Below are 16311 nucleotides of genomic sequence, written 5' to 3'. Positions count from 1 at the left end.
AACAACAAAAGTTCAGTAAAGTAAGAAGCATTCAGCAATATGTGAATTGTCATCTTTTTAATCTATATGTTTATAGTCTACATTAGTAGTAAGTTGTGATCCTACCTGATCATCTTTCATTACTATTCAGCCTTCCACACATTACCAGTATCACATTAAAGAAACAGGACAGAATAAAATTATACTTTTTTTATATATATAAATTGCTTAAGTCACATCCTTTAATCCTTTTTTAAAATAGTCTCCCAAGCCCACAAATTATTCTCTAGAAAATGGACAAGCAAATACTTGAGCTGCAACATTCAGAAATGTCGATTCAGCTTAATTACACGGATTGTTTTTAACCAGAGAAGATTTAGGTCTCTATCTAGTTCTCATTTTATGGGCATTTGAAGAAAATTAAAAGTCAAAATTTAATTTTCAAATCCTGTTTTGATATACCATTATTGCCTTACTGAGCAGCAGGCTAACAAAAGAAAGGACAGTTTTCTTTTGGACAGCTTTTCCCTGGGCTAACAGGAAGCTGTAAGCAAAACAAAATTAATCTTTCAGGAGGTATGCGTATTTTAATGAATTCTTGTTCTTATGGTTTTTGCTCTTTACTCCCTTTTGTAAAAACAGCAATCCCGTACAGCTCAGGAGAACCTCAGTAAGGATGTCCTAAAATGGCTTTCAACACTTATGTTGAAAGCACAACTACAAAGTAACCTCCTTAACAAAAAAGGAGACCAGCATCAGAACTACTCATTCCTATTCCCCTATATTCTACCAGAGTGAACAAATACACAGCATCTAATGGTTGGTCAAGCACAGACTAATTCTTAAGTTTCTCACTAGATTTTAGGTCACAGATAGCTAAACATTACACATATACAAAAAGCAGAGAGAATGAATACAGGCAAGAAAGTCATGTTCTTCAAGAAAAGAAAATTTTCTTTTGCGTCTTGTTTTGCAGTTCCAGAGAGGCTCACCTAAATATAATTTATACATTTAAAAGTGCTGCTCACGCAACCATGTCAGTTAGGGATATGAAAAATCCACACCCCGAATCAACACGCTACGCATAGAAGAATCCTAGCAAAGACAAAGCTTCTGGCATAAAAGTCTTTTCAGTGGCAACATTTTGTCCATTCCTACACCTGAACTAGTATGTCCCCTCACAGCTGCACCCAATCAATCCATTAACCTGGACGGAGGGGACACACAACCACGCCACTTTTTGTAGTGAGGCACAAGATCCAACACAACAAAACAGGAGATTCCGAAAATTAGAACAGCCATGCAATATTCAGTTGTATTGCAAAACAACATTTAACAACACTGTATTTTATACATCATAAAATGTGACGAATAGAGCATATCTGAGTAAATGACATTTATGTAAAAAAATGAGTGCAAGCATTACACGCAAAAAGTTCAAATTAGGTATTTCTTGAAACTATGTGCATTTTTTTCAACAACAGTAAGATTTAATCACACATTGACTTATTTGACCATCAATTTACAAATATTAATGTAATAGAACAATGGATTGTATGTTCATACCCTGTTTTAACTATTAATTTACAAATATTAGTGTTGCAATGATAGATTTGTAGTTTATTCCTATATTTCCAGAATGAAAGTTACAAATATTAACAATAAAAATCTACCTACAGGTTTTGGAAGATATATGCTATTAATTATGGTTTATTCATTCATATTGTTGCCTTGTTTTCAATTCACTCTCCTAAAGGATTAAGACTTTAATTGAATAAAGTGATAGAACTTCAGCTAACCCCAAATAAACTCATTTTAGATACTCTGATAAACATTGCCGTCATGTTGTTTAAACTATTACTGCTTCCCACTGTTTAAAAAGAGTTTATTTAATTGACCATGTACTCCGTATACATGAAAATACTCTTGTGATAAATATTATGGTGTTATATTTTTCAGAGTTAGCTATCAGTAGTGAATTTTCAATTACCTTGTCTCTGAAACACCTATAAAAATTCAGATCATCTAAAAATACACAAAAGTGGTTGCCTGATGGCCCAGGCAACATAAGCATCTTCTTCAGTTTGAAAAGTCTCAAACAAGTCTAAAACCAAAAGGGAGTGGACAATTTCAATTTACTTCTTCCAGTTTCAGTAAGATAGAGGTCAGCTCCAGAAAAGCTCTATGCATATGGAGAAGAACATATGTATTTTTCTGTATATGTATATAATTAAAAATATTTTCAGAACAAAGAGGGGAATTTCCAGCTATTTGAAACAGAGAAGCAGAGAAGGAGGAGACTCAACAAATACTGCACAACAGCTCTCCTGAAACTGAGCATCCAACTAAATGCCAAACCGATAACTAGCTCTGCAGAAACATACAACTGCAAGCCCAGACGGAAGCATGAGAAGTACCCATGTCAGGCATATGATGTAAACACAGAAGAGGGATGTGTCTTATATTTATTAGAAACAGAAAAAGTCCTTTCAAAAAATTGCTGCACTATTAATTCTGGATACAGTCGGTTCTTACAGGTTACAAAGGCTCCTGGAAAGAAAAGAATCTTTCTCACCATCATATTCTCAAAAGCTACAAGTAATAGTAATCAAAAATAAAGGGTCAAAGCATTCGTTTTCAGATGACAAAATTTCCAGAATATAGATAACATAAGAAAGAGACCAGTTTCCAGCTTTATGAAGAACTTCTAACAATTTTATCAAATTAATTTGAAAAAATAGAAAATATATATTGGCTTAGAAGTAACTTATTTTGGTTAACTTAATGCAGTTTAATAGATTTTCAATAACAACAGTATCACCTGGACCATTCAACCACTCAGTTTAAAATCAAACTTACGTCAAAGCTTGTGCAATACTTCTTTAGTGCTAAGACGACAGTAAGCCAATGATAATAAACGCTTTTTATTCTACTGTACCAGCATCAGCCTACTCAAAGTGACAAAACCTTATTACGCATAATGCCAATAACTTAGGAAAGTCTTCAAGTTTCATCCTTGCTTTGATACATCATATATATAGCAGGAGGCACGCAATGTTTTATGACAACATCCTGATTAGGAGTTGGGAATGTTTGGACATGTGACTTGAATGCCTGAAACTCAGTCATAATAATCAAAGGCAAAGACTCAAAGCTATGTATAGTCTGTACTACTTGTTCATAACACTTTTCATAACACCTAAACTAATTGTATTCTACTGTCTTTGCAAACGGCTGCTCTTGAATTCTGAACTACATTGTGTATTTACTGACCCCTGTATTTTTCAAGTCATAGGCCAGTGACTTCAACTTTACAAGTCCTGAAAATAGCTTTGTTTATCTTTCAATGACCTCTTGGAAGCAACTGACAGGTCCAAAACCATCTTACAGAAAGCACATTTTTCTTACTTTCCCTATAAAAATAACTGCAACTACTCAAGCACTTTTAAAAGCAAAACAACATGAAAATCTGTAATGATAAACTACAAGACTACTACCATAGAGAAACTAAGATTTGTTTTGTTTTCAGAGACCATTTTTAGGACATTTTTCATCTCTTTCCTACGAACTGCAGAAAGTTACAGCATGGGGAAAGGATCTTCTAAAGCAAAAGGTCCAATTTCCAATGCACAACTTCAGGGGAAAATTGATGACAGCATGTACATGTATAATTAAACATTAATTATACTGTGTAGATTCATCTTCATGTCACTACGCCACAAAGGATAAATGTCTCATTTCATAAATGAGAAAACTGGCATAAGGGAGCCGAAGATTTTGCCCAGTGGGTTTGGGGGTACAAAGCCAAGGGAAAAGAGAGAAATGGGACACAGTTCTTCAGAATTTCTATTCACTGCCCCCTCGCTTTCTACTCACCTGTTTCTTTTATTCTCTAATCATTACACATTCAGTGTTTTTCCACACACAAACTGCTAAGCTTCACCTTAATTCTGTCACTACATTTCCAAAATATATAAAGGGCTTGTATCCTGTAACTTAACAAAGTACTACAGTTAACAGTTGTGAACAATAACCCACTCTGAAATGTTGGCCAAAATGGACAAACCTAATTACTCAAAATGATCTATGTATTTACGTTTGGTCCTCAGGAGCTAATTACTTTCAGACATAAAACCCGTCATATTTAGACATTACAGTTATTTTTGAAAGATATTTACCCACATCAGCAAGGAAGCAGCAATCCCTTTTCCTTTTTAGCTTAGACAAAAGAAAACCCTGTCCATGGTATTGTAGATTTTTCTTTGACAATCTTTCAAGTGTTCGGACCTTGTCTAGTGCCTCTGCCGTAACTGCAAGGCAAGCAAAAAAAGCATGCTTCTTTTCCTACTTTTAAGGCATTCTGGAGGTAGATGAGCTGTGCTAACAGAAGAAAACCTCCTTCTCTTGGCGCTCACTGCTGAACCCACAGGCGAAGTCCTGCAAGCCTTGCTATAAGGCAGAGACTCTGCAGAAGAGCAAGGGGGAGCAGGACGGCAGGATGAGGACGTCTTGCTATCTCATATTTGCTGGTAGCCACTTACAAAGGCACAGTTAGGCCAAGAGAAGCTACAGGGACAGCCCACTGCCTTTACTGATCAAACAGCACTACCAGCCTAAAACATTGCTCACGACACAAACAGCTAAACGAATATACCAAAGTTTTGTTAAATAGCACATTTAAATTGAAAAACGTTTTGCTTTTTGTTTTATTCCTACTAGAGCGCACTAACTTTTAGAATGAAAGTGTGAATTTTTGTATTAGAAAAAAATATTATTGTACAGTTGATAAAAAAAAACTCTTCACGCTAATAACCCTATCCAACAGAGAAGCTTCCCTTTGAACAGATTCATACGAGAAAGCAAATCTAATATTTTATTACACGGGACACTGATATTCTGTCTAAAACATGAGTGAAAATAAAAAGACAAAGTAAGGTAGCCAAAAAAAATTAAACCAGGTTTATGCTACACTTTATTTCTAAGAATAGCACATTTGTGAGATCAATTTTCTCTAAACACTGAGAACATGCTGTTTATGTAGAAAAAGAGCAGACAGATCTAAAAATTTCTCTTCCTATTCCTGTTTTGTCAAATAATTGCTTTTATGCTTTCCCTACAAGTCGGCAGAGGTGCATATCAAAAACTAAAGCTCCTGCAAACCAGCAGAGCTGCAAGACACCTGATGATTATAAGAATAGTTATTTTTATGCTTTGATCCAGACGCATCTGCAGTGAATACAAGTTTTAATTAACGTGAGGCTGAACACGAATTCAAATTCATGCTCGCACCTCTTCTCCGCAGGAACGTATCTCCTCGTTTTTTTTTTTTTTTTTTTAAAAAACACGCCTCTCCACGAAGACGGGTGCCCAGCAGCTAGGTTTACAGAGCGGGCTGCAAGGTCTGTTGTTCCTCCCGATGGCTGCAGCCCGGGACGCGCAGCGGGAGCCGCTCCGGGGCGCAGCTCCGCGGCCGGGCCGATCCCGCCGTGCACCCGCGTTAGGAGGCTTAAGGAGGGCAGGCCGGGCTCGAGGCGAGGCCACGATGAACGAGAGCCGGTGGCCGCTACACAGCCTCCACACCGGCGCCCACCCGCCCTCCTCCTTCCCTCCCTGGCCGCCCGCAGGACAAGAGGGGACACAGCGCGACGGTCCCGGCCGCTGCCGGCCGAAAGCGGCCTCCGCGCGCCGTCCATCGCCGCCAACCGCGCGCAGGGTGGAGGTGGTCGCGTCCCCGCCGCCGCCAGGCCCCAGCGCCGTCCCCGAGCGGCGCGAGGGCCGCGGCAGTTGCGGCGGAGCGACGCCGGCTGCCCTGTCCCCCCGAGGCCCCGCGTCCGTACCCAGAAGCTCTCGGCGAAGTACGCCATCATCATCCCGCCGCCGCACGGCCCCGCTCGGCGCGGCCCGGGCCCAGCGCCTCCGCCGCCGGAGGAAGCAGGCGCCGCCGCGGCGCGCCGCCCTTCCCGTCCCGGCGCAGCCGCCCCCTCGCACGGCGCCGCCGCCGCGCCGGCCCCCGCGCATGCGCCGCCGGCGGCCGCCACCGCGCACGCGCCTCGCCGCGGCGGCGGAGCGGCGCGCGCATGTGCCCGGGGCTGCCGGCGCGGCCGTTGGGCCCCGCCCCTGGCGCCTTGGTGGAGCGCCCGCGGGGGAGGAGCCGGGCAGCCCCCAGGCTCCGCCATTGCCCGGGACAGGGAAGTGAGGGGCAGCTTGGAGAGCCTCGCGCGAGCTGCAACGTTGCAGCGGAAGGGCGGGTGTGAGGCAAGTGGCTCCTGTAATTTCTGGAGAAAGGATTACATAAGGCCTTTGTGTAGTTTCTAAAGATCAACATGAATAACTAATGAGGCTTCATCATAACTAGAGAAACCTCTTCCAAACGTAAACTTCCAAGTAAACTTCTCTGAAAACATAGACACAAGCCAGTAATTGTTTGTAGATCCACTCTCCAAGGAATTCACTTCTCAAATGTGAAAAAAATCCTAATTATCAAAACAGAAATACACTTACAGAAGACAATAATTGGCCTGTCCAAGAGGCATGGCTTTTGTTAGCTCTTTCCTCCAGTGTGGTTTGTGAAGAAGGAAATATTTCACTACCTCACATGATGCAAAGGGGAAGGAAAAAGAAACCCCCCACACCTCACAGTTTAGGAATGCTAACATTCATCACTCTTAGGTTACCAAAGTCCCTGTGCTCCCCGTGGATCTAAAGGTCTTGAGGCAACTCACCTTGCACTCCTCTCATCTCCAAGGCCAGATTCAGGTATGGCAATGGGTACCGAGACTTGCTACCACCAGCATTTCCCCTGACACTACTCATTCCAGTCGCATGGCCTGCGTCCTTACACTCCTCCGTCATGCCAGCCAGCCAGCCAATCTGCAGGCAAACGGCAACCTTGCTCAGGAGCCCACATGGCTGGAACAGGCTTCTCCCGTAACGCTGGGCCATTGCACAGTTGCAGAGAAACATATTACTTCTGTATGTTTGACAAAAATGGCATTGAGAGTTCATCACTCTTCCACTGTTAGGAACTGTCAAACTCAAAATTCTTGTGTAAAAATCCCCTCTAAACAAGTCAGTAAACCACTGAAGATTGATGACACGGAATCCTAGAACACATACTTTTTCTCCATTGTCACACAGAACAAATTTATACTCTTTTGAGGTAACTACAACAGTAATGAGCATCTTTTCAGCAAAACAGAAAATGATCTTTCAATGCAGTTGGTGCCTACGTTCACTGTGAACTACTTGACATCCTAGCATAGATTACCATCCCCAAGTACTTACTTGCACAGGATGTGACAGTTTCAGGGATAGGCTCCTGAAAACTTCTGTTTCATCCATAATAGTCTCACCAATTGTCTAGACAAATTATTTCAAGCCTTCATTTTACACACTACAACTTCAGTTTCCAGCCCCTTTCCTTCGCTGCACATTATTAACCAGCACAGAGAACGGGGGCTGTTAAACCAGAGTACAGTAAATATTCATCAAGCCTTCATCTCTCAGTCTATGCAATGCTGCTTTTCACCAAGAGCATTAATTGGATAAATGCTTTATCCAAACTTCCACAGCCATGATTTTGCCAGCATAAAGCTTTATCTGAAATACAAAGAAAAAACAGCATAAAATTGCAAGACATCAGTCTACAACTTGACATGTGAATCTACAACTGAATGTACATTTAATGAAAAAGAAAAATAAAGAATCCAAATACTTCGAATTATTTGATAATTACCATATTTATTTTCATTTTATTTTCATACATAGCTGTCATATAGCCACTAGAAAACTAAAGCTCTTTGTATGTTAAAAATGGCTAAAAAATGAGGGATAAAAAATGGAGGGCCGGGGGCAGAAAAATCAGTCCAGAGTAAGAGATAAAAAAAAAAAAGTTACTGAATGCAGCTAACTTGAAATAATGTATTTAAAGCATACTGGAACTTTTTAAAGCTACGCCTTTTCTGAAAGATGCACTCAAGCTGGAATTATGGGCTGATTAGAGATCACCGTGGCAAGACTACAACCTAATGTCACACTTCTGGATAGAATCGCTATTTCTAATAGGCTGAATTTTAGATTAAATGTATTCAGGCAGAAAAGAAAAAGCAACCAAACAAGCAGAAATAATTGTATATGTGCTCTCATAGTCATACATAGCCACATTTATCATACTAAGACAAAGCTGATTTTTCTAAAAAACCTTCTGCAATACCTTAATTAAATTCTACTAAAGTATATTATTTTGAAGCATTTACTTATGAGTTTTTGCTGCATTGTTTTCAACACCCCTGGACTGATGTATTCCATGAGGTTACATCAGCTCATTCACTGTACACCTGAATGCCCATGTCTATTGATCTAGTCACCAAACTTAATCACAAGCTGCTCATTGCTTCAACTAAGGTATGGACACAACAGCATGGTTTTGGAGTGTGTCACTTAGTGCTGATACTCCACCTTCATGATTCTTTTGCTCTGCTGCCAATAGCATACTTTATCAAATCAACTTAAGAAACAAACCAAACAGAAGTGCTAAAAAGTGTCAGTTAGCATTTAGTAACAAATTGCAAGTTCTGTGGGTATACACTTAATTTTGAATCTTTCCTGTCACTCTCTAGGCCTGCATGAAAAACTCTAGATGATTTTTAATGTATTTTGGAAATTCATTACTACATATGTACTCAGCTTCTCATTTACATGCTATGTAAGGTGGGGCAGTAACGTGATTAATTATTAATGCTGCAATGCCATAGGTTCAATGATTAGCTAAATTTACATTCCTGACATATTAACATGTTTGACATTGAATACAATTTATTAACAGTTTAGGTATGTATCTGAAAACACACCCATGAGCATGAACCAGGTTGCTATTTGCACTCAAAAAAAAAAATCAAATGCAAAAACAATGTAAGCATTTAAAGGATTTTAATTAAATTAAGAAACAAACTTCAAGGGTTCAGAAGATCAAGTTCTGATTATGTAACTCCACTTAGTACCTAGTACTCCTCAGTACCTAGCTCACAAGTAAGAGGTGACAACCAGATCCTCTAACCCAGTCTGCATCATAACAGTCTGCAACATAACAGAAATAGTAGCTTGTGGTAGAAAAGTCTGGAGCTACAGAAGTAAGAGAGAGTATTCTTAATTCAGTATAGTGCAATAAATGATACTCATGTTTTTGACTGAACCAAATACAGCTTATTTTACTACTGTGACAACAGAGAGCAAGTATGAAGGCCCTGGAATGAGTTTTACAAAACATGGCAATGAAGTAATCAAGAGATTAAGTTTGGACAAAGTTTTTAGCTAAGTTGGAGGAAATCAAAACAAAACAAAAAACACAACACTGGAAATGCTGAAATGCTCTAAGAGATTTAAGGGGATTTGGGCTCAGCACGGCTATGCAGGTACAGAAGTAAGAGTCCAGATTAGAAATCTAAGCAATAGGATGAACAGCATAGGCAGTTAATGGGCCACATTTGTGAGGAAGAACTTAACTCACGTAAGAACTGTTTTCCATGCAAACAACATTCCTGTTGAAATCCTTTAATTCTCCATTGAGAACGTATCTTTAAATTGGATGCAAAAGATATTTTTTCTAAAGGAACAGCATGCCATTTTGTTCAAAGTAAGGACAATCTTTTGCACTGCTGAAATCTGACCTCAAGTCTTGCAATAAAATTCATTCCACTTATTCAAGATGATAGTCTTTACTCACCTCTTGTTTGCACAGACAAGCAGTAATTAGCCCCAGACTCAGAATTAGAGGCCACAGCTAAAGATCAGGCTGGGCACCTATGGAGTCAGATGCTCCCCACGTGTCTCCCAGTGACAGCTCTGTGCTACATCAGGAGTCCTGCTCCCACAACGAACTGCAAGGTTTGGTTCCAAGCCTTGATTAGTTTTCATTTATTATTAATTTACTCCTATCTTCATTCAGAGTATTGATAATACCGGTACCGAGAATGATTTTTTTCCCCTCCCTTTTTGTCTCCTTCACCAAGCAACATCTGTTTCAACAAAGTTAGTCAACATTAACATTTCTTGGTAGTAATGCAAAATGTACCAGCATCGCCCACAGACATTCATTACAACCCTGACCAACCTCTTACGTCTGCATGTATCTGTAAATGGTCCTAAGCAGCACGAAGTATCTAAACGGAATTAATATTAACCTATTTAAAGATTTTCTCTTTCAGGTAAAATGCAAACATTCCTTGTGTAAAAACCCTAAGCAGGCTCCACAACTTACATGTATGAACCAGAAGAGAGCACTACTGAGTCAGGCAAAACAGATAAACTGAACACAAAGCTTCCATCTTTCATTAAAAACTGGAGTGCAACATCTATATTTAAACAACTTTATTAACATAGTCAAGCAGTGATTAACATTTCACATCTATTATGTCACATCATACAAATGTAAATACAAAATTACTACAGTACAATATATATTCTCTGCATGATCCAAAATATTTGGTGGCCCCAAAAACTCTTTAAAATTCAGCAGCTTATCAAAAATTAAAACCATATTCTATTTAAAATGAAGTTCTGTTAGCACATAGGCAGACTTCAAGAAATATCACTCAATTTAGTACAGTTTGAGAGGCTGCAGGAGGATATGTTTGAAGGAAACATTCCAACATTGTGGCAGATACAGAAACATCAGATTTAAAGCTTTCAAGCAAAACTCATACAACCTAAGTTGTCAGCAGAAAGATCCAGTCATTCCTCAATTTAAACTATTTTATATATTGCATCCAATTAAAAATTTTAGAAGTGTTCGGACAAGGTACAATTAATTTACCTATTTCTTCCCATGAAAAAGACAGGATTACATTGGAGAATTCAACAGCTGAAAAAACCTGGTTACACCAATCTTCTTTTCCCCCCATCAGTAACTGTCTCCACATAAATCATCCAGGCCTTCTCAGTTTTGTTGCTCACCCAAAGCAAAGAGATACGTAAGGTGAAAGTAGAATGATAGAACTGGCTTAGAGGAAAGTGATACTATAAGCGCTGAACTGAGATGTGGATTTGGCTTATTTAAGAAGCATACTGTAACACCACACAGGGAGTCATCTTTTATAGAGTCATTTTACTTTCCCTCACGTAAGTACATTCAAGTGAGTAAGTATCATTATCTTAGCAGAACGCACTCTGTAAGGCAAGTAAAAAGAATACCCACCTCAGAGTTTCCCATGTAAAATCATCTAAAACTGGCTCGCTCCAACCATTAAGTGCAAAGAGCAAGCGTCAGTGGCAGACACAAGAAGGTTTCTATTGGAGAAGAACACCTAGGAGACTGGTGGATGCAAGTCATCCTGGAGAATGCATAGGTGAGTGAAGCATACAGCTACTGATCAAGCTTTAGTTACTCTAAATGAGGTTACTGGAAATATGCATTATATAGCAAATACATACGCAAACTATATCAGTATCTATCGGAGATAACTGCAAGATGTTTTGTAATTTACAGCAGTTATTTCACTATAGAGCCTAACCTTTATCTAAGACAAAAAGTCACTCTTTAGACCCTACATACAAGTTGTATGCATCCATCACCCTCATGAAAGAAACAGTATTGAAGTAATTAGTGTTAAGTTGCAACTTCTTTCCTTGATAAAATCTGAAACAAAAGATTTTCAAAACAACACTGCATTTAAAGCTTTTTTTTTTTTTAAAAGTATTTCAGTTGTTTTTCAATATGGATGCATTCTCCTCAAGGGAAGAATGATTTTGCACCTGTTATCTATTAATACATTCAATATGAATAAAATAGGTGAAGCAAAAGTCATTATTGTCCCACAGTAGAAGGTTAATTTAGAGGAAGTTTAAGACAGAGAAGCTGCCTAATATGAAATACATAAACTGATATAATTAAGACACATTTTTATAAGCATGTATTCTGAACAAAAAAGGGTACAAGAGTATTCACCTGAGATAAAGCTAGTATTTGAATATTTTTTTAAATCTTAGTAGCAATGAGTTTCGCTTGAGGAAAGCTACTTGAAGTTCTAAAATATACATTTTACTATTATACAATATATGCAGTTTAAGTAGTTAAGATTGATGTTAACATAAAAGTCCTAGCCAAAAAGGAAAAAAAAAAAATCACAGTGAGTATCAATATTGTTAGTTATAAAATTTATGCTACTTCATAACTTCTAAAAATCATAATGGTTATAAATTTTAAACCCATTCTTCTAAAAGTGATCTCTTGAGTACAACCTTTAAGTAGCAATAAACTAAAGCATAAGAATTAGCTTATTACAATTTTAATATATACACATTCACTGATTTAGAAAATAATCAAGCTTTGGAAAAAACTTACAAAATTTATTATTTTTGCTTGCACTGGTTAAAATAATGAACTACCTGTTTTTTTTTTTTTCAATCCCTAAATGAAAAGAGGTGTTTCCTGAATGTGTAATGAAAAACTGTAGTATTGAATGTCACTTAGGATTAATTTAACTGCAATTTAGAACTGCCAAAAAGATGCATTTGTAAGGATTTTAAATACACTTTCTGTTACCAACTTAGGTTGATCAGCAGCTTTTGTTCACTCTCAGAATCCTTCAAAAGGGGAAACTCAAAATAGGAAAAAAGGCATATATAAAAACAGTAAACACTGACCTCCTGAGGTTCCTACAACAAAAATATTCAAGTAGAAAATCTACACCATTACTTAGCAGCGGCTATTTCTGTAGTTGAGCACACTAACAGCACTTTATTCAGTGTGTAAGGAGCAAATGAAGTAAGCCGTGCCTTTAGCATGCCAAGAGGCAGAAACACTGGAATGTAACAAAGACAAACTCACAATTCTACCAGTATAAACATTCAGTCAACATTCAAGAACTGTCAAGACTACACCACAAGAATTAAGATGCTTTTTATATATCCCATGATGCAATAATTTGAATCATTAACTGTTAATGCTGATTCAGAACTTTTCTTACCTCATGTTATAACCTAAATGGCTTCTGCAAATCTCTGCACTATTTTATGCATTACAAATACAGATTATTAGTTTTAAAATATACCAAGAAAGAACTTACGGATATCAAAGACTATTCTGTCAGTACTGTTTATTTCTGCCTTCATTGCTTTCTTTGCTGTTATACCACATCAGCTCACAAACACCTATTAAAAATATGTATGTACAAAAGTGGCATCATAAGCTAACCTAAGATGAGGTGGAGTGGTTTTTATTCTTTTTGGTTAAAGGGACTTTCTGACACTTTAGGGAGTTTAACTAAATTCAGATTCTAGCTGCAATGCTACAGTATTATTTAGGTAGGTTTCTTATTTTATGAATGTTTAATTTCACTTCCTTCTGAAATTCTTCCCTAATGCTTAAGCAAACTCAAAATTAACGTTAGTTCATGTCTAAGATAATTTCCCACCTTGCTTACTAAAATTTGAATTTTTTTCTTTCAGAATTTGGGTTTCGAGTGGTTTTAGTGACTAAAACTTTTATTTCAGAATCATTAATCAAGAATAAATTTTATATTTGCTATAAAAACAGCATAATTTGAGAGAAAGTTTTCACGTGCAATTTTGACCAAATTGAATAAGTACTATGTACTCGCATTATTGAATGTACTTCATACAGTACATGTCCAAACTACTTTCAGGCATAGTCATTCAAATTTGCAAAGCCAAAAAAAGAAGGAAAAAAAAAAAAGTGGTGGTGATGGTGAGCGAGGGTGGAACACGTAAAAATGTGCATGCTGTCATGCATAAAAAAATCCCAAAACTCTTTAAACAGCACTTAAAAATTCACACTCACACAGTTCAAACTTCAGTGCAATGGCTAAATCATTCAACACTCAAAGAAGAGAACCATGCAAAGAAGAGTAAGTTCTTAAACAGAAAAAACACCCACAAAAATAAAACAAAAATAAAAACAAACAAACAAAAACTGTTATCCAGTATCCATTCCGCAATGCAAAGGTGAGAAACTAAAACTATAAAAAGGCGGTTATGGCTTAATTTTGTTTTGCAGATTAATTATGCAGCACTTGAAAAATGGAAAGCTGTGGCTTCACCTCTGACCAGCAGAGTTAAAAAAAAAAAAAAAAAAAGTCAAATCTCTCCATTTTCCTTTATCATCATGGGATACTCTTTAGGCAATCTAAATTAAGAAAGACTTGCCACTTTTAGATGGACACAAGATCAAGTGTACCAGTTAGGATTTCACATTCACAGTACATAAGAAAATACACATGGAAGGAAAAGTAAAGGGTTAACTTAACGAGGATTTATTCACAGGAATACATGTAAGTAGAGAAAAAAAAACACAACAGAAAGCTAAACAAATGAAATGAAGAGGATCCAAACCAACTTTCACTCTGTAGCTTTAAACTTGCACCCTTGTGCATTTAACTACATCACAAAGGGCCACCAACATGCGCCGATACAGTGTAGATACCCTGCATTACATCCAGGAACTTAAACATCTCTTTAAGATCATGCTTTGAACAAAAAGAAAGCATAGAAGGTAATATGTTGAGTGGGAATAAACACAAATATAGCAATCATGTCATCAACTTCTACAATTGTCTTACGTGCCAACTAACATTTACGCAGCCTTTAACAGGTCTTACCATGTAACTCATTTTAGAGGTTCTGATAAAATCACTAGTATATAACCATGCAGAAAGCACATCACACTGACAGCACAGAGGCAAATATTTTGCACAGCTATATCAGCTTTCCACATTGTGCAGGTTACACACAATACAATATCAATCTTATTCTTAACAGATCCTAAAAGGTATTTCAAGGCCTAATTGTAAACTACAGTACTTTATATCTATATCCTTAATAAAAATAAAATCCACAGAATCTTAGAAAAGGAAATTTAAATGCAGGGCTATATTGAATTGGTAAACTGCAACACAAAACTGGCGCAACATAGGTAAATGTATACCAATTTCACTCTATGTGATGCAAGCATGCTACTTTCCCACTAATTTAAATTACTTCTGATCACTATGAGCCAGAATGCATGCCTGAACCTTAAACTGCACGTTAAGAATAATGCCTTACTCTAGAAATTAAATCTAATGAAGTACAATAATCAAATCATATCCACTACTTTTAATTTTTTAAATGTAAAAATTAAGATGTCAATCTTTCCTTTGAAGTGTCCCTCCCCTTACCCCCAAAGCAAAAGGAGTGACTCATTTGGCAGCTTGCAGGTTTCTTCATTTTGTCAAAGGTAACCTTTATTAATTTATGATGGGGTTTCTGTATTGTACACTGCAAGTGCCTGCTCCTAATACAGACACAAGCTGCATTTTAACTGTACTAACTTCATTTGTGTAGTTCTTCATTAACATGCAAATACCTAGGAATCCCACCAAGCAGGATGAAATAATGTAGAAAACCCTTACTTAAAAAAATTAAAAAAAAAGAAAGCCTTTTACTGTTTGTGACCCCCATTCTTAGGTTTCCTTTATTGTGCGCAAAATAGTTTTCCTCTTTACGTATCCCTATGGTTCAATTATATGGTTCCTATTTTGGTACAATTCCCCACAATATTCCAGAATGTGCTGTTTTGTGAATAGACTTTTTTTTTTTCTTTTTTCCTTTTTTTTTTTTTTCTTCTTCACATCCAGTGCAGAGTTGTAATAGGAGACAGATTTCCACCTACAAAGGCTCCAGATGTTAAAACATTTCCCAACATCGACTTAATACAGTGACGGCAACACCTCCCTCCCGCCCCTCCCAGTAGGGTTGGGATTGTACTGTATTCCCTACTGGTTTACCCTTCCCCCCAGTAAAGGGTAACATTTTCCCTGGGTGCAGAGGCTCCCTCATAGTCTCCCAGACTGAAGGACCTGTAAAATGAAGAGATAAAGGGATAGTTAAACCCTATTTCCAAGTTTAACTGACATAGCTGTGCATAAAAGACACCATCACCAGAAAAGAGCCCTTTGCTTAAGTAATAAAGGCCAATCCTCAAGTTCAAAATAAAACTGTGCCTAGATTTGTCCTTTTAAATTTGTTTTAAAAGGATCACATTTATAAAAAGTAAAAGTATTATGCAAGAAGCAATGATGCATGCTTTAAAGCTGCACTAACAGTTCCACTCTTGCAGCTCAGCTTGGATTCAAGACAAAAACAGTTCTATGTATTTTAAAAGCCCTCTGTATTTGAACCCTTTTAGTCCAAAATTGTAGGATGGTTAAGACATCAAGAATAGGATCATTGTATGAAAGCTTTCCTGAACTAACAATTTCATTTTCAGGCTGATTAAACACAATGGTGATAGTGACCTCTCAGTTCAAACCGGACAGTGATGAGGTTCCTCCTCACTAG

General features: G+C 37.7%; 2 protein-coding genes across 3 annotated transcripts in view; both read right to left on the bottom strand.

Annotated features, from left to right (window-relative positions):
* FCHO2 (FCH and mu domain containing endocytic adaptor 2) overlaps positions 1–5854 on the bottom strand; it is a 72262-nt gene extending 66408 nt beyond the window's left edge. Inside the window, exon 1 of the mRNA XM_088527191.1 lies at positions 5817–5854. Within this exon, the coding sequence (XP_088383317.1) occupies positions 5817–5849 (33 nt within the window). The 5' untranslated portion in view covers positions 5850–5854. The remainder of the gene's footprint in view (positions 1–5816) is intronic.
* An 8369-nt stretch (positions 5855–14223) lies between these two features.
* The window catches only part of TNPO1 (transportin 1), a 47635-nt gene continuing 45547 nt past the window's right edge, over positions 14224–16311 (bottom strand). For both annotated transcript variants that reach the window (XM_088527189.1, XM_088527190.1), the window contains one exon: positions 14224–15830. The gene's annotated coding sequence lies outside the window, so the exon portion shown is untranslated. The remainder of the gene's footprint in view (positions 15831–16311) is intronic.

The sequence above is a fragment of the Tinamus guttatus genome, unplaced genomic scaffold (genome assembly GCF_059628265.1).
Source record: "Tinamus guttatus ecotype Peru unplaced genomic scaffold, ASM5962826v1 Tinamus_guttatus_pri_ptg000262l, whole genome shotgun sequence".
Classification (NCBI taxonomy): Eukaryota; Metazoa; Chordata; class Aves; order Tinamiformes; family Tinamidae; genus Tinamus; species Tinamus guttatus.
The sequence above is the reverse complement of the archived record's forward strand: the minus strand, read 5'-3'. Positions and strand labels throughout refer to the sequence as shown.